At 46.0% G+C, this 15303-nt stretch overlaps 1 protein-coding gene across 5 annotated transcripts; it reads left to right on the top strand.

Annotated features, from left to right (window-relative positions):
* The first annotated feature begins 10629 nt into the window (after positions 1–10629).
* LOC136702446 (zinc finger protein 135-like) lies at positions 10630–15089 on the top strand. Of its 5 annotated transcripts, none has more exons than XR_010803918.1 (4): positions 10720–10918; positions 12002–13544; positions 13681–14012; positions 14100–15089. XR_010803918.1 is itself a non-coding variant. In XM_066677508.1 (3 exons), the coding sequence occupies exon 2, from the start codon at positions 12112–12114 to the stop codon at positions 13498–13500; it is 1389 nt and encodes a 462-aa protein (XP_066533605.1). In that variant the 5' UTR covers positions 10720–10918; positions 12002–12111; the 3' UTR covers positions 13501–13544; positions 14100–15089. The 5 variants fall into 5 exon arrangements, 1 of the variants encoding a protein (XP_066533605.1); XR_010803919.1 differs by having other exon boundaries at positions 12002–14012; positions 14100–14257; positions 14696–15089; XR_010803917.1 differs by lacking the exon at positions 10720–10918 and adding an exon at positions 10630–10713 and having other exon boundaries at positions 12002–14012.
* The last annotated feature ends 214 nt before the right edge of the window (positions 15090–15303 follow it).

Genomic DNA, 15303 nt, shown 5'->3' with positions numbered 1-15303 from the left:
GTCACCCGGAGGAAACTCACGGAGACACAGGGAGAACACACCACACTCCTCACAGAATCATCTGTCAATATTAACACTCAATGTTACGACTGTTACAGAATTTATAGAGCTCTCTGAATTCTAACTCTTTTAGTGATGGTGCTTCATGAAAAATAAGTAAATAAATAAATACATAAATAAATATTTTAATAAATAGATCTGATCTTTTTAATTTTGTTTGATAGGGAATTAAAAATGATAATAAATTGTGGTGCAGCACTTCTTTCAGCAGCAGTGATACGCACTGATAACAGCCGCTTGTTTTGCTGCTTTTCTTGGCTTTAGTCTGTCAGACACACACACACACACACACACACACACACACACACACACACAGAGTGGTTTGTAAATTGCTGCTGACTTCAGAGTGTTGAATATTCAGTATCAGCAGCAGATGGTAGGCTGCATCTCTGCACACACACACACACACACACACTCTCGCTCTGTCAGCCGTGTGACCTCCAAGGTCACTCTGAAGCTCGCTGCGCTTCTTTTGCATGCGTCACCTCCGTAATTGCTGTCTGCCACAAGGCGCTAAAGGCCAGTGCTGTAAAGAGGCAGCGTTACCCTGTCACACGCTCCTCCGAGCCATGAGCCCAGTGTGATTCTGCTCCTCGGAAAATAAACCCAACAAACGGGAGGATGAAACTGAGCCTGGCTTTATTTACTGAGGTCATCAGGATAATGTCCCCATCAGCAGCACAAAGCAATGATGTCATTTTGCTAATGGAGCGTCTCTGTGATAATGACTCTCACAATTAAAGGTCCTTTAGTTCAACCACAGACTGACCATCCACAATTACAATTACCCCCACACACCCCAGCTCTACCCCCACACACCCCAGTTCTACCCCCACACACCCCAGCTCTAACCCCACACACCCCAGCTCTACCCCCACACACCCCAGCTCTACCCCCACACACCTGAGGTATACCCACACACACCCCAGCTCTACCCCCACACACCTGAGCTATACCCCACACACCCCAGTTCTACCCCCACACACCCCAGCTCTACCACCACACACCCCAGCTCTACCCCCACACACCTGAGGTATACCCACACACACTCCAGCTCTACCCCCACACACCTGAGGTATACCCCCACACACCCCAGCTCTACCCCCGCAGACCCCAGCTCTACCCCCACACACTCCAGCTCTACCCCCACACACCTGAGGTATACCCACACACACCCCAGCTCTACCCCCACAGACCCCAGCTCTACCCCCACACACCTGAGGTATACCCACACACACCCCAGCTCTACCCCCACAGACCCCAGCTCTACCCCCACACACCTGAGGTATACCCACACACACCTGAGGTATACCCCCACACACCCCAGCTCTACCCCCACACACCCCAGCTCTAACCCCAAACCCTGAGCTATACCACCACACACCCCAGCTCTAACCCCACACACCACAGTTCTACCCCCACACCTGAGCTCTACCCCCACACACCTGAGCTATACCCCCACACACCTGAGCTCTACCCCCACACACCCCAGCTCTACCCACACATACCTGAGCTATACCCCCACACACCACAGTTCTACCCCCCACACACCTGAGCTCTACCCCCACACACCTGAGCTCTACACCCACACACCTGAGCTCTACCCCCACACACCCAAGCTCTAACCCCACACACCACAGTTCTACCCCCACACCCCAGTTCTACCCCCACACACCTGAGCTATACCCCCACACACCCAAGCTCTAACCCCACACACCACAGTTCTACCCCCACACCCCAGTTCTACCCCCACACACCTGAGCTATACCCCCACAGACCCCAGCTCTACCCCCACACTGCTGAGGTATACCCACACACACCCCAGCTCTACCCCCACACACCTGAGGTATACCCTCACACACCCCAGCTCTACCCCCACACACCTGAGGTATACCCACACACACCCCAGCTCTACCCCCACACACCTGAGGTATACCCTCACACACCCCAGCTCTACCCCCACACACCTGAGCTATATCCCCACACACCCCAGCTCTACCCCCACACACCCCAGCTCTACCCCCACATACCCCAGCTCTACCCCCACACACCTGAGGTATACCCCCACACACCCCAGCTCTACCCCCACACACCTGAGCTATATCCCCATACACCCCAGTTCTACCCCCACACACCCCAGCTCTAACCCCACACACCACAGTTCTACCCCACACACCTGAGGTATACCCCCACACACCACAGTTCTACCCCCCACACACCTGAGCTCTACCCCCACACACCTGAGCTCTACCCCCACACACCCCAGCTCTACCCCCACACACCCCAGCTCTACCCCCACACACCTGAGGTATACCCACACACACCCCAGCTCTACCCCCACACACCTGAGCTATACCCCCACACACCCCAGCTCTACCCCCACACACCCCAGCTCTACCCCCACTCACCTGAGGTATACCCACACACACCCCAGCTCTACCCCCACACAGCTGAGCTATACCCCCACAGACCCCAGCTCTACCCCCACACACCTGAGCTATATCCCCATACACCCCAGCTCTAACCCCACACACCACAGTTCTACCCCACACACCTGAGCTATATCCCCATACACCCCAGCTCTAACCCCACACACCACAGTTCTACCCCCACACACCTGAGCTATACCACCACACACCACAGTTCTACCCCCCACACACCACAGTTCTACCCCCACACACCCCAGTTCTACCCCCACACACCTGAGCTATACCCCCACACACCACAGTTCTAACCCCACACACACCCCAGCTCTAACCCCACACACCTGAGGTATACCCCCACACACCACAGTTCTACCCCCCACATACCTGAGCTCTACCCCCACACACCACAGTTCTAACCCCACACACCCCAGTTCTACCCCCACACACCTGAGCTATACCCCCACACACCGGCCACTTTATCAGAAACACCCTCTTTTTATGTAGTAAGTTTGTGTTTTGAATTAACAATGGATTTTATCCTGTTTTGATTATTTTACACATTATTATGTAATATTTATTTGAGATGAAGCATCGTGTTCTGTCTGTGTTCACTGTACCTCCCTGGATCAGTACCTGAGTAGTGCAGGTATTAGTTTAGTGACAGATCACTGCATTTATACATAAAATCAACACAACTTCAGTTCTAATAGAATAAGCTACAGTTATGTTCCCTAATTAAAGGTACTGTATATGATCCACTGAGGGGACCACCACAGTGACAGTTTTACAGACCGTGCACAATCAGAGCTGCTCCCTGGTGCTCTTGAAGATCAGTGTGTTAATCTGAGACTAACAAAGTATGCAGAGCAAAACATGGACTACAGTCTGTAACTGTGAGAGTACACACTGTCGCTTTAAGGTCAGTGGAGCTGAGAGAACGGACAGAGGGAGTGGGACATTACAGCGGGGGAATTTCTCTTCGGTGCAGGCAGTGCATATAGCTGTAAATGTTTCTAATATAGTGGCCAGTGTGTGTGTATATGTATGCGAAAGGTAGTGTCCCAGATGTGTGTGTGTGTGTGTGTGGCCTGGGGGAATAGTAGAAAGTGACACACAATCACCTCTTCCCAGTTGAACTTCACGCCCCACTGCTCTACATGCATTAAGACCAGCTTTAAAGTGGCAGGTGTGTGTGTGTGTGTGTGTGTGTGTGTGTGTGTGTGTGTGTGGGTGTGGGTGTGTGTGTGGAATTGTAAACACACCCTCAGCAGCTTCTCCTCTTCCTTTCAGGGATCTCAGAACAGCTGTTCTCCAACAGAAACTGCACAAATCTATAAATAATATACAACACAGAATAAAGAATAAAACGTTCCTATATCCAACCGTCACTAATAGACCTTTAATAAGAGTAATACAGCTTTAAAATAACTAATGACACTCTGTAGTCAACAACAGGACAGTGGTTATGTTGAATTAACAAATATAAAAGTAATTATTGTTTGACACGTGTGTAGACTACAGGTAGAGTTGTGTGTAAAAGTGTTTTTGAAGATATTTAACCCCCTGCCGTGTTCAGGTCAAATCTGACCGATTCACAACTAAAACACTCATAAATATTGTGTTTTACATCTGATTGCCACAAGGCCTCATGAGATCCTCCACACTATGCACTTGAACATATAAAAGTGATGATCACCTCTTTCATTGAATTTTGAGTGTTTTAATCAACGTTGTTTCACCTGTGTTCCTGGTCAAAACTGACCGCCATAGGAAATGAATGGGTATCCAGACTATATTCATCTATCAGATAGAAAACATCCCATACACACCACTCCAAATCACTCTCTCACTCACTCACTCACACACTCACTCACTCACTCACTCACACACTCACTCACTCACTCACTCAATCACTCACTCACTCACACACTCACACACACTCACTCACACACTCACTCACTCACACTCACTCACACATTCACTCACTCATACACTCACTCACTCACTCACTCACACTCACTCACACATTCACTCACTCATACACTCACTCACTCACTCACACATTCACTCACACACACACACACTCATTCACTCAAACACACACTCACTCACACACACACACTCATTCACTCACACACTCACTCACTCACACACACACACTCATTCACACACTCACTCACTCACACACTCACTCATTCACACACTCACTCACTCACTCACACACTCACTCACTCACACACACACACACTCACTCACTCACACACTCACTCACACATTCACTCACTCACTCACACACTCACTCACTCATACACTCACTCACACACTCACTCACACATTCACTCACACACACACACACACTCATTCACTCAAACACACACTCACTCACACACACACACACTCATTCACTCACACACTCACCCACTCACACACACACACACACTCACTCACACACTCACTCATTCACACACTCACTCACACACACTCACTCATTCACACACTCACTCACTCACTCACTCACTCACTCACACACTCACTCACTCACACACACTCACTCACTCACACACACACTCACTCACTCACTCACACACTCACTCATTCACTCACTCACTCACACTCACTCAAACACTCACTCACTCACACACTCACTCACACACACTCACGCACACACTCACTCACTCACACACTCACTCACTCACACACTCACTCACTCATTCACACACTCACTCACTCACACACTCACTCATTCACTCACTCACTCACACACTAACTCACTCACTCACTCACTCACTCACACACTCACTCACTCACACACTCACTCATTCACTCAAACACACACTCACACATTCACACACTCACTCACACATTGACACACTCACTCACACATTGACACACTCACTCATTCACTCACTCACTCACTCATTCACACACTCACTTATTCACTCACTCAACCACACACTCACACATTCACACACTCACTCATTCACTCACTGCCTCACTCACACATTCTCACACTCATTCACCCACCCACCCACACACACACTCACTCACCCACCCAAACACTCACTCACCCACCCACTCACACACATTCACTCATTCACTCACTCACTCATTCACTCACTCACTCACTCACTCACTCACTCACCCACTCACTCACACACTCACTCACTCATACACTCACTCATTCACTCACTCACTCATTCACACACACACACACACACACATTCACTCACCCACTCACTCACATTTCAGGCTGAATAATGTTTTTGGCGGGTCCACATATCTTTCCCATGCTTTAGTGCCTGCTTTTGATGTTTGCCTTTCACTCCTTTTAATCTGAGCACAATGAGTAGGCGACTGACCAAGTGGATATCTGTCGAAGATACTTCTGCCGAGGTTCTGGTCCAGGTTTTTAGACATGATGAAGAGGGCGCTAAGATAGAGGAGGATGTCTCAGAAGTGGAAGACCTGGCCTGTGGCACTGTTCCACAACATCCTTGATGTGTCTGCTTTCAATGCATATGTGGTGTGGACAGACATCGACCGGGAAGAGTTTCAAAAGGTTCATAGCAGAGCTATGGTGACTCCTCTTATTCAACGGCACCAGCACACCAGCCTCTGCCAGTCTGGTTAGGAGTGTGCAAGCCCCACGCCCAGGACCCTGGAGCTGTGACAGAGACACTACCTGCTGCTCCACCATGCCGCCCACATTACATGTTCATTTTATAGTACATTTTCACTGCAGTTATTTTATGTCTAATTCTATAAATTCACATTAAACACTACTTTGAGACACTGTTCACATCACAGCTAAAAGAAAGTTGAATAAAATTCCATGGTTTTTCCGTTTTTTTTTTGCTAAAACAGATCGGTCAGTTTTGACCAGGAACACTAAAGTAAAGGGCGGGAGGTGAACACGACCGAAGGGTTAAACCTGTGGACATATGAGCTCCATTTGAACAGCGCTGAGAGATGGAGCTTATAACTAAACCATTAAAACTGAAGAGTTTACTTATAAACACACGTTGTAAAATGTAATGAACACAATTGTACATTTCTTGTGGGGAAACAGGACACCTCCGTATTCATCACTGTTTAAAATGTCTGTGTTTAGAATCAGAACCACATCAGCTGCAAATGATTAGACCATCATTAAAGAGGACATTGGAGGAGGCTCTCATTTAAACCTCAGACATTAGTTTGATTAGCCCCTGGTTTTTGAAGTGAGTGGCATCATCATCTAAAGAGCTCTCTGAGGCCTTCAGAAAGAAGCTTATAGATGTATATGAGTCTGGGAATGGATGGAAAAAGATCTCAAAACAATTGTAAATCATTTTCCAGACAGAAGAAAGGCTGATATCTAGGTGGTGAACATCCTGCCAACATTGTGCAGGTTGTCACGCCCTCGTCCTGTCATGCCTGTTTTCCTCGCCATGTGCTCTCTCTGCACATGGCTCTGTCTGTTGTTGTCCTTGTCTCCGCCCATGTCCCGCCTTTGTTCCGCCTCCTTGTCCGCTGTCCTCGTTATCTGTCTCAGGTGTGTCTCGTTTGTATGTAGTATTTAAGCTCCTGTGTGTTACTTCCTGTTATCGGTCATTTGTTGTTTTGCTCTTTCCCAGTCAAGTCAAGTCAAGTCAAGTCAAGTCAAGTCAAGTCAAGTCGTGTTGTTTCTTTCCCTCTCCTAGTCATGTTGTTTTGTGTCGTTCTCGTTCTGAATAGAATACTTTATTGTTTAAATAAAGTATTCTGTGTTTTACCGCGTGCGTCCGCCTCCGTCAGTCCGCCTCGCTATCCCTGACACAGGTCAGGCCATCCTAACAAGTTCAGTCCAAGAGCAGACCACAATATGCATAAAGAAGTCTCCAACAATCATCACGGGACCTGCAAGTAGCTCCTACTACAGCTGATGTTAAGGTACATGCATCTACCGTCAGGAAACGACCGCACAAGAGGAAACCCTGGCTGTCAAAAAGAAACCAGGGCAAGACTAAAGTTTGCCAGAAAGCACATAGACAAAGAGCAGCACTTCTGGAACTATGTGCTTTGGACAGTTGAATCCAAAGCTGAATTATTTGGGCACAGTAACCGAAGACGACCAGCACAGCATTTCAGCACAAGAACCCCATACCAACCATGAAGGAGGGAGGTGGAAATGTCATGGTTTGGGGCTGCTTTGCTGCAGTGGGTCCTAGCAAGATCTCCATCATAGAATCTACTATGAATTCTTCACTGTATCAGAGGGTACTTGAAGAAAGCTGACCATGCAACATGACCATGGGCCAAAACATTCCAGTACATTCACAAGGAACGGCTCAAAAGTAAGTAATGGAGAGTTCAGGAACGGCCAAATCAGAGCCCAGATCTTAATCCTACTGAGATACTGTGGGGTGATCTGTGCGTTCAAGAAACCCCTCAAATATCACACTGAAAAAACTCTGCTGGAGGAATGGGAATAAACCACCTCCCAGTTGATGTTGGAGGCTGGTAGATTATAATTGAGGTTATTTCAGCCAAAGGGGGAAATAGCAGTGATTAGGGCAAAGGTGTCCTAGCTCTTTCTTCACATTTCTGTTCATTACATTTTACAACTTGCGTATGTAAATGATTATTTCAGTTTTATTTGTTTAGTTATAAGCTTCATATCTCAGTGCTGTTCAAACTAAGCTCTAATGTTTACATATGTTCAAAGAGACGAAGATTACCATGGAGTGTCCTAACTTTCTCACACGACTGAATGTAGCTAACATATCAGTTATTATTTGATGTACATTATTTATCTAATCTGTAACTCCTGGGTGAATACTCTCCAGTGAAGGCGCCAAACACTGGACGTGTCACACACCGAGTAGTGGAAGTGCACTGTGGTGCAGACAGCGCATGTCGATGTGTGGATTAGTGACTGTTCAGTTCCTCAGAGTGCTGCTACATTGCATCACTACTACATTACATTAAAGCCATACTCCGACACAGGAAGACACAGTTGATCACATGTGGTTTGAAATGTACAAAGGCTTTTGAAACCAGGACTTGAACAGGAGCTCACGTATGGAATATTAATCTCCATTCGACATGAGGCACCGCGTGTCTGGTGTGCGGCGGCTTTAATAGTGTCATCACCACATATCTCCAGGGTCCTGGGTTTGATCCCTGCATTCGGTCACTGTGTGGATTCTGGTGTGTTCTGGGTAATGTTGGGTTGACTGGCTGTGTGGAATGATCCAGTTTTGTTGTAAGATTAATTGATTAACCTTATTTTAATGCACTAATTTTGAGGGGAAATTGTTGAATAACATCAATGTAGAATAAAGGCCATGTATCTCCATGTTTGTTGATGTTCATCTGAACACAGCCGCTGTCCTTCACACTGAAGATTCTATGAGGAATGGACCAATAGAAATGCTCAAAATTACTATGGTTTTTACATAACCACCATTGAAAGTTAGTTTATTTTCCTTCTCCTGTAAAGTTACTATTTTGGGAGATTTTTGATTGGTGTCTGCGTGGGTTTCCTCCAGGTGACTGTCTGTGAGGAGTGCGGTGTGCTCTCCCTGTGTCCGTGTGGGTTTCCTCCGGGTGACTGTCTGTGAGGAGTGCGGTGTGTTCTCTCTGTGTCCGCGTGGGTTTCCTCCGGGTGACTGTCTGTGAGGAGTGCGGTGTGCTCTCCCTGTGTCCGTGTGGGTTTCCTCCGGGTGACTGTCTGTGAGGAGTGTGGTGTGTTCTCCCTGTGTCTGCGTGGGTTTCCTCCAGGTGACTGTCTGTGAGGAGTGCGGTGTGTTCTCCCTGTGTCCGCGTGGGTTTCCTCCGGGTGACTGTCTGTGAGGAGTGCGGTGTGTTCTCCCTGTGTCCGCGTGGGTTTCCTCCGGGTGACTGTCTGTGAGGAGTGCGGTGTGTTCTCCCTGTGTCCGCGTGGGTTTCCTCCGGGTGACTGTCTGTGAGGAGTGCGGTGTGTTCTCCCTGTGTCCGCGTGGGTTTCCTCCGGGTGACTGTCTGTGAGGAGTACGGTGTGTTCTCCCTGTGTCTGCGTGGGTTTCCTCCGGGTGACTGTCTGTGAGGAGTGTGGTGTGTTCTCCCTGTGTCCGCGTGGGTTTCCTCCGGGTGACTGTCTGTGAGGAGTGTGGTGTGTTCTCCCTGTGTCCGCGTGGGTTTCCTCCGGGTGACTGTCTGTGAGGAGTGTGGTGTGTTCTCCCTGTGTCCGCGTGGGTTTCCTCCGGGTGACTGTCTGTGAGGAGTGTGGTGTGTTCTCCCTGTGTCCGCGTGGGTTTCCTCCGGGTGACTGTCTGTGAGGAGTGTGGTGTGTTCTCCCTGTGTCTGCGTGGGTTTCCTCCGGGTCACTGTCTGTGAGGAGTGTGGTGTGTTCTCCCCCTGTCCGCGTGGGTTTGTGTGGTGTGTTCCCCCTGTGTCCATGTGGGTTTCCTCCCACTGCCCAAAATAACACATTGGTAAGTGGACCAGAGACTCAAAAATGTTTGTAGGTGTAAGTGAATGTGTAATTGTGTGTTGCCCTGTGAAGGACTTGTGCCCCTTCCAGGGTGTGTTCCTGCCTTGCGACCAATGATTTCGGGTAGGTTCCGGACCCACCGCAACCCTGAACTGGATAAGAGTTACAATATATGTTAAATATAAAATTTTATTTGAAATAGGCAGACTGAATAAATAAATAAATAACTAAACAATTTCTAATATTTTGGCATCTGTTTTAGTGTAATGTAAGGGAAGTCAATTTATACTATGTTACACTGAATTAATTTAATTGGTTTAGGTGATTGTTATCACTTTGAGTTGGATTGTCCAGTTGTGTGGAACCACTGTCCATCACTTTTTTATTGAGTGATACTTAAAATCTATATATCGCCTTGTATTATATTGTTAAGGAGTGAAACTGTCCAAAACTACTTAAAATAACCACCTTACATTGTATATCTATATTGCTGTACATTATCACGAATACAATTCGTTTATTTTTAAAAAAAGACAATTGCGCCTGTTCCTTTAAATGGTAGTGTGCGTAAGCGGCAGTACTCAGTCTACCCTGCTGCCGCCTGCCCTCCAATCGAAACGCACCTACGGCCACGAGGCCCTCGTCTCAATAGCGACCGGCCAATCTGGCCGCTGATATGTGGAGCTGCAGCCAATGAGAGCGCAGGGGGCGGTGCTGTGGGCGGGGACTGTGTGTGAGTGAAGAAAAGAAGAGCTGTGAGCTGGAGCTAAATCAGGAGGTGTTTTACTGAAGGTAAAGATCTGTGTAAGACTTTTCCACACTGTTTACACTGGGTTTGAACTCACTCTCACAGAAACGGGGGACACTCTCTCTGAAAAGGAATATGGAGAATGGGGGAAATGTGGGAGCTGCTCCTCACTCAGCTCAGAATGATATTCAGGGAAACAGTTTCTGGAAAATGGAAGCCTCCCTCTGCTCTGCCTCCTGCACTAGGGCTGTGAGTCTCTTGCATTCAGACGGTAGTCCTCTTGAAACACAGTTTAGGACACCCAACAGGGATTAAAGAGTTCAGTGTGTAAACCAACTCATACATTTTGATTTAGTACTGAACTAAATGGCATCACTTAAACATCAATATATTGGCAGGATGGAGGAGGTTGGTTTGTATATATACACATAGGTGACTGTATTTTTGTTTAAAAAAGAGATATATATTGAAATAAATGTTTTAAATTATATATATATATATACTATAATTTAAATTTGTCTCATCCCTGTTAAATGAGCTGAAGCTGAATTTAAGAGTAGAAGAATGACAGCATAATATTTGAGATTTAATTTCACATTTCGTAGTGTATTGAAGAGAAGCGTTAATATTTTCTAGTAAATCACTTTCAAATTTACTTTTAAAAAACGTTGAGATGTCTAGTAGGGTCTGACTGAGACAAACACTAAGCAAATATTACATTTTTAAGCTCTAAACGAAATTCAAAATTATTAGTTCCTGAAATACTGATGCACACCAGCTACAGCTGTTTATTCTTACATACAGTTACAGCACCGAAATACTGACACACACCAGCTACAGCCACTTACTCTTACATACAGTTAAAGCACTGAAATACTGACACACACCAGCTACAGCCGTTTACTCCTACATACAGTTACACCACCGAAATACTGAAACACACCAGCTACAGCTGTTTACTCCTACAAAGAGTTACAGCACAGAAACACTGACACACACCAGCTGCAGCCGTTTACTCTTACATACAGTTACAGCACTGAAATACTGACGCACACCAGCTACAGCTGTTTACTCCTACATACAGTTACAGCACTGAAATACTGACGCACACCAGCTACAGCTGTTTACTCCTACATACAGTTACAGCAATGAAACTCTGATGTACACAGGTCATTTCCTCCAACATATAGTTACATTACAGGGATATTTAGAAACAGTGTTTCTAATTATTTTTTTTATGCAGTGAACTTTGTGCAGTGTGCCAAATATAACGTAGATATATAAAACTAACATAAACACAATCAAATGTGTTTTTTCTTTTCTCTCTTTCAGAAATGAGATCAAACTTTTTGCAGGCTTTCCCCTAGTCCTAGTGCCCAAGACAGTTCTGCCTTGCTTTCACGAATGCATTAGGAATCTTCACAACAAAGAATAAAATCACAATGCTGAAACCAGAAGAAATTAAATGTGAAGATATTGAGTGCAGAAGCTCCAGTCCTCAGGAAACAGACTTGACTATTTTCCACACTAACATAAAAATACAGAATGATAAAGACGAAGAGAGAACATATGACTGCTCAGAGTGTGGGAAGAATTTTGCTTTGCAGAGTTCTCTTAAAAGACACCAACGCATTCACACAGGAGAAAAACCATTTTCTTGTTTGGAGTGTGGACAGAATTTTACGAGACAGAGTATTCTCCAAACACACCAGCTCGCACACACCAGAGTGAAACCTTACTCCTGTTCAGAGTGTGGGCAAAGTTTTACGAGGCAGAGTTCTCTCAAAAAACACCAGCGCATTCACACAGGAGAGAAACCGTATTCCTGTTCTGAGTGTGGGAAGTGTTTCTCTCAACAGGATAATCTTCAAAGACACCTGCGTGTTCACACAGGAGAGAAACCGTATCAATGCTTAGAGTGTGGGCAGGGCTTTACCACACACATCAATCTCCAGTCACACAGCTACATCCACACAGGGGAGAAACTGTACCTGTGCTCAGACTGTGGGAGCAGTTTTACTTATCAGAGTTCTCTCCGAAAACACCAGCGCATTCACACAGGAGAGAAACCCTATTACTGTTCAGTGTGTGGGATGAATTTTTCGAGACTGAGTTATCTGCAGTCACACCAGTACATTCACACAGGAGAGAAACCGTATCAGTGCTCAGAGTGTGGGCAGTGCTTCACTTACCAGACGTCCCTTAAAGGGCACGAGCGCACTCACACTGGTGAGAAACCGTATTCCTGTTCAGACTGTGGGAAGAGTTTTAGTTTGCGGAGTAGTCTGCAAACTCACCGGCGCATTCACACTGGAGAGAGGCCGTACCAGTGCTCAGAGTGTGAGAAGACTTTTACTGAGCTCAGCAGTCTCCAAAGACACCAGCGCATTCACACAGGAGAGAAACCCTTTCACTGTTCAGACTGCGAGAAGAGTTTCACCCAGCAGAGTCATCTCCTACGACACCAGCGCATCCACACCGGAGAGAAACCTTACCAGTGCTCTGAGTGTGAGAAGAGTTTCAGTAGACAGAGTCACCTCCAAACTCACCAGCGTATTCACACAGGAGAGAAACCCTACTCCTGTTCACAGTGTGAAAAGAGTTTTACCAGAAAGAGCCATTTACAAACGCACCAGCTTGTTCATACCGGAGAGAAACCGTATCAGTGCTCCGAGTGTGGGAAGGGTTTCACTGAGCATAGGCATCTTCAGAAACACCAGCGTCTTCACACAGAACAGAAGCAGGAACAGTGCACGGAGTGTGGGAGTATGTTTACACATCTGGAGTTAAAGATTCATAAATGCATTAAGAAAGAAGTGGAGACTTGCTGATGATGTGCACCAGGATGGGGACCCTGAGCTTGTCATAGTGTCAGGTTGGTTATATTTTAATAAAGAAGCAATATATTATTAATTTAAAAAATATTTCTGTAGTTATTTTATTTAATAAGATGTGCCACATCATTCAACAAAGGATTTCTTAAAGCTGCACTGACGTTTGTGGATTTGTAGATGGACGTGTCTTCAAAGTGAACCTAGTGTAACAGGTATGGTCCTTCACACATTTCCCCAAGCTGCTGCATCTGAAGACTGAGGATGGACCCGTTTATTGCGAGTCTGATGGACGTTAATTCAGATAAAACCTGATGAAGGATATTCATTTTTCTCAAAACGTTTGCGCATACATCGACATCCTGCAAAATCCCCACACTCTGTTTATTAACATCATTCACAACGTCTTCATGTTGGACGTGAGGCAGAGTCCACGAAAAAACCACCAATAAATAAACAATGTATTTGAAGTTAATAGTTTTTTGTTCTCATTCTCATTGAAGATTTTAAAGGTGGGAATAATTCTCCTAAAAACTGTCATCAATATCAGAAACTCTTTTTATTCTTTATTTTAATATCAGTTTTATTTTGTTGATTAGTGTTCAAAATGGCGGCGCAGCAGCTTGACACGGTGAGGGCCCTGGATTCCTTCCCGACCTCCGTTCACTCTGTGAGGAGTGTGATGTGTTCTCCCTGTGTCTGTGTGGGTATCCTCTGGATGCTCAAGTTTCCTCCCCCAGTCCAGACACACATTTTGGTAGGTAGACTGGCTGTATTAAATTGCCGTATTACTCTGACCCTGAACAAAAGGAAGCAGTTACAGGAATGAATGAATGCTAATAATAGGGCTGCATCATGTATCATTTCAGCATTTCTTTCATGATGTATGCATGTACAATTATGTCAGTTCTCAATTTCCTATGGCTCGGGAGAGTGGTTATTAATGTAGACCTGTCCTGGAATCGTGAGTGTTGACTGCCCATGTCAGGGTTTATGGGACTTGGAGATGCTCGTGAGGTCACAGCAGATATAGGCAGCTACAGAAGGTGAGGCAAGGCTTGTGTCAGATCCTACCTGGGTTATTACACCTCATCCTGGGCAGTAGGTAGTGCTTACTCCCAGGCAGAGGGTAAGAGTCCTTGAGTCGTGTGGATTGAAAATAAATCAGATAACAGATGCATGTTTTCCTGGTCAGGGGAAGGTAGGTCATCGGTGAGGTGTACGTTTCCTGTCTCTCTTTCACCATGGGTCACTGGATTTCATCAGAGAAAAGTGGAGGGCAGGAGCCTGAGGGCTGCCATCCAGGCTGTGACTGAAGATTAATGTACATTATTAGATGAATTGCTTGTTTTCCCTGTATTTACGTGAGTGTGCTGCTAGTCTCTGACTTATTCTGCTGGTGTTTCTAAAGTTAGTCTTTGTGTTTTATCCCATCACAGAGTTGATTATTGTATAGTCTCCTGGATCACTGTGTTTTGGGGATTAGTGATTATCAGTAAGGGTGTGATTTATGTGCAGTGTGTTACTAATTCCTTGGGTTTAAAGTGTAATTTATTTAAAGGGGAATGTACTGTTGATTTATTAAATACCCTGGCAGAAAGCACAGTGTTTTTGCCTTTTTCTTTTTCAGAAGCCAGTGATTTATTGTTGAATTTCGTATGGTACAACTTTCCTTGAATCTTGGAGTACATCTCGTGAATGCAAAGAGCTCAATTAAAGAACCTGTTTACCCCCAGAGCCTGAGGCCTTTCAGCCATGTCTGAGGTGATCTGATATGCCTTGGTATTTTAACAAATTTCACCG

Source organism: Hoplias malabaricus, chromosome 7, assembly GCF_029633855.1.
Source record: "Hoplias malabaricus isolate fHopMal1 chromosome 7, fHopMal1.hap1, whole genome shotgun sequence".
In the NCBI taxonomy this organism is placed as follows: Eukaryota; Metazoa; Chordata; class Actinopteri; order Characiformes; family Erythrinidae; genus Hoplias; species Hoplias malabaricus.
The sequence above is the reverse complement of the archived record's forward strand: the minus strand, read 5'-3'. Positions and strand labels throughout refer to the sequence as shown.

Excerpts from the sequence above, each read along its gene's own strand:
- LOC136702446 (XM_066677508.1), top strand. The coding sequence starts at position 12,112 with ATGCTGAAACCAGAAGAAATTAAATGTGAAGATATTGAGTGCAGAAGC.